The following is a 2,338-nucleotide window of genomic DNA, read 5'->3' as shown; positions in this document are numbered from 1 at the left end:
AAAACCCCCCCCCCCCCCTGCACCCACACACACACACAGATGATAATCAAAGACCGTGAAGGGCATGTACAATGTAGATAGGCATTAGTGCATGTATTGACACCCCCCTCGGTTTTATGGACTCCGATCTCCCTCTCAACAACATACTTAATGTTTGTTCAACTCGGCACGTCACGTGACTGTCTTTGATGGTGCATCAGACTAAACAAGGCATGACCACCCTTCACCAGGCCCCAGCACGATAGACTGTATCCTGCTAGACCGCAGCTTACCTGATAATACATCATAACGGACCACAGATCGCTGGAGTATAATGTCACAACCGACCATAATGTTTTATTAGACTATATACGCCAACAGACCGTAGCACGCTAAACGGTATCTTGCTAGACCGCAACTTACTTGGTAATACATCATAACAGACCACAAATCGCTGCGTTATATACCACAACAGACCACATCTCGGCGGGGTATAATACCACAACTGACCGTAGCACGATAGACTGTATCCTGCTTGACCGAAACTTACTTGATAAAACAGCACAACAGACCATAGCACGGTAGACAGGACAAGTTCAATAAAGAGAAGCTCTTTGATATGACCAAGGCCGTTTGGGGTTGGGAAAGAGCAAGGCGGACATAAACAGGGCTGCAAAAACACAAGAGAGTGTCAGAGAACATCCTGCCAGACCAGACAATGTCAGACGAGACAATGTCAGACCGCATAATGCCAGAACAGACGATGTCAGACCACAAAATACCAGAACAGACAATGTCAGACCAGTCAATGTCAGACCACGTAATGCCAGAACAGACAATGTCAGACCAGTCAATGTCAGACCACATAATACCAGAACAGACGATGTCAGACCAGTCCAAGCTAGACCAGGCTAGACCATACCAGACCATATCACAGCTCAGCATGACATGCCAGATCAGATTAAGTCAGACCAGACAATGCCAGACCAGACAATGCCAGACCAGACAATGCCAGACCAGGCAATGCCACACCAGACAATGTCAGACCAGACAATGTCAGACCAGGTAATGGCAGACCAGACAATGTCAGACCAGACAATGTCAGACCAGACAATGTCAGACCAGACAATGCCAGACCAGGTAATGGCAGACCAGACAATGTCAGACCAGACTATACCAGATCAGACAATGTCAGACCAGACTATACCAGATCAGACTGCCGCACCAGACTATGCCAGACCAGACAATGCCAGACCAGGCAATGTCACACCAGACCATGCCACACCAGATCAAGTAAGACTAGTCCATACCAGACCAGACCATATCCCAGCTGAGCATGCCATATCAGACGGGACAAGACCAGACCATGCCAGACTATATCACAGCACACCACGGCAGATCACACCGACCCAGACCAGAAAACAGCAAAACACCTCGTGCCACATTACAGCACAGCACAGCAGACAATAACACACCACGCCTCACAACAGGACAGGCTGCAAAGCAGCACAGCACAGCATTGCACAGCACTGCACAGCACAGCACAGCACAGCACAGCACAGTACAGCACAGCACAGCACAGCACGCCAGATGGCACACGTTTCCCAACCCCCCCCCCCTCGAGAGGCTCCTACATTGACAACACAGGTTCAGTGACAGTTGACGAGAGTGCCACCAGGTGTGTGATCGATGAGTGGGTTTTTTGTGTTGTTTTTTTGTTTTAGTAAGAGTTTTACGGCACTTGCAAAACAATAAGGTCATATAAGTGCCGAAGAAAAGATGAGTTACAAAAGAATAACATACACAGAAAAAGAGGAGAGATAAGGACGATAGATGTTTGATAGGAAAGAAGGAGCAAACCACACCAGAGCACCCGCCAACCACCCACTCAATGATTAGATAGAACTTTGTTCTTCAAGGGTAGCAACTTACCCCTACGTCTGTTTAATTGACAAATCAGAAACAGAACATTGTTGAGAATTATTGTAAAACAGAATTCCTTGTCGACAAGCAAAGACCTATAATGAGCCACTGGGTTTGTCAGTGGTGACTCATCATAGATCCCTAGGCTCGCCATTAGCATTTGGAAGACGTCTAAGTTTGCCAATGACTTTTGCTTGATAGAATTCTGAAACATGAGCAGGAAAGACGATCCAACAAATAAAATTCACAAAAAAGAAAAAAAAGGAAGAAAAATGAGCAGAAACAAGAGGCTCGTGGCTCGTGGAATAACTGGGACCATTAATCAACCGTCAGACATGCCTTCTACGTCATCAGAGGGAGGGGAACACAAACAAACCACGACAGCTAAATAACACAGTCAACGACTCAGTGAGGGCGGGTGTGACTTGAGAAAACA

General features: G+C 46.8%; 1 protein-coding gene across 1 annotated transcript; it reads left to right on the top strand.

Moving 5' to 3' along the window:
* The first annotated feature begins 927 nt into the window (after positions 1-927).
* On the top strand, positions 928-1,449 carry LOC118478771 (Duffy receptor beta form-like). The gene has a single exon (XM_035972961.1). It carries the CDS (start codon positions 928-930, stop codon positions 1,447-1,449), a length of 522 nt encoding a protein of 173 aa, XP_035828854.1.
* Positions 1,450-2,338: the final 889 nt, after the last annotated feature.

The sequence above is a fragment of the Aplysia californica genome, unplaced genomic scaffold (genome assembly GCF_000002075.1).
Source record: "Aplysia californica isolate F4 #8 unplaced genomic scaffold, AplCal3.0 scaffold00930, whole genome shotgun sequence".
Lineage (NCBI taxonomy): Eukaryota > Metazoa > Mollusca > Gastropoda > Aplysiida > Aplysiidae > Aplysia > Aplysia californica.
This window is presented reverse-complemented; position numbering and strand designations above follow the sequence as displayed.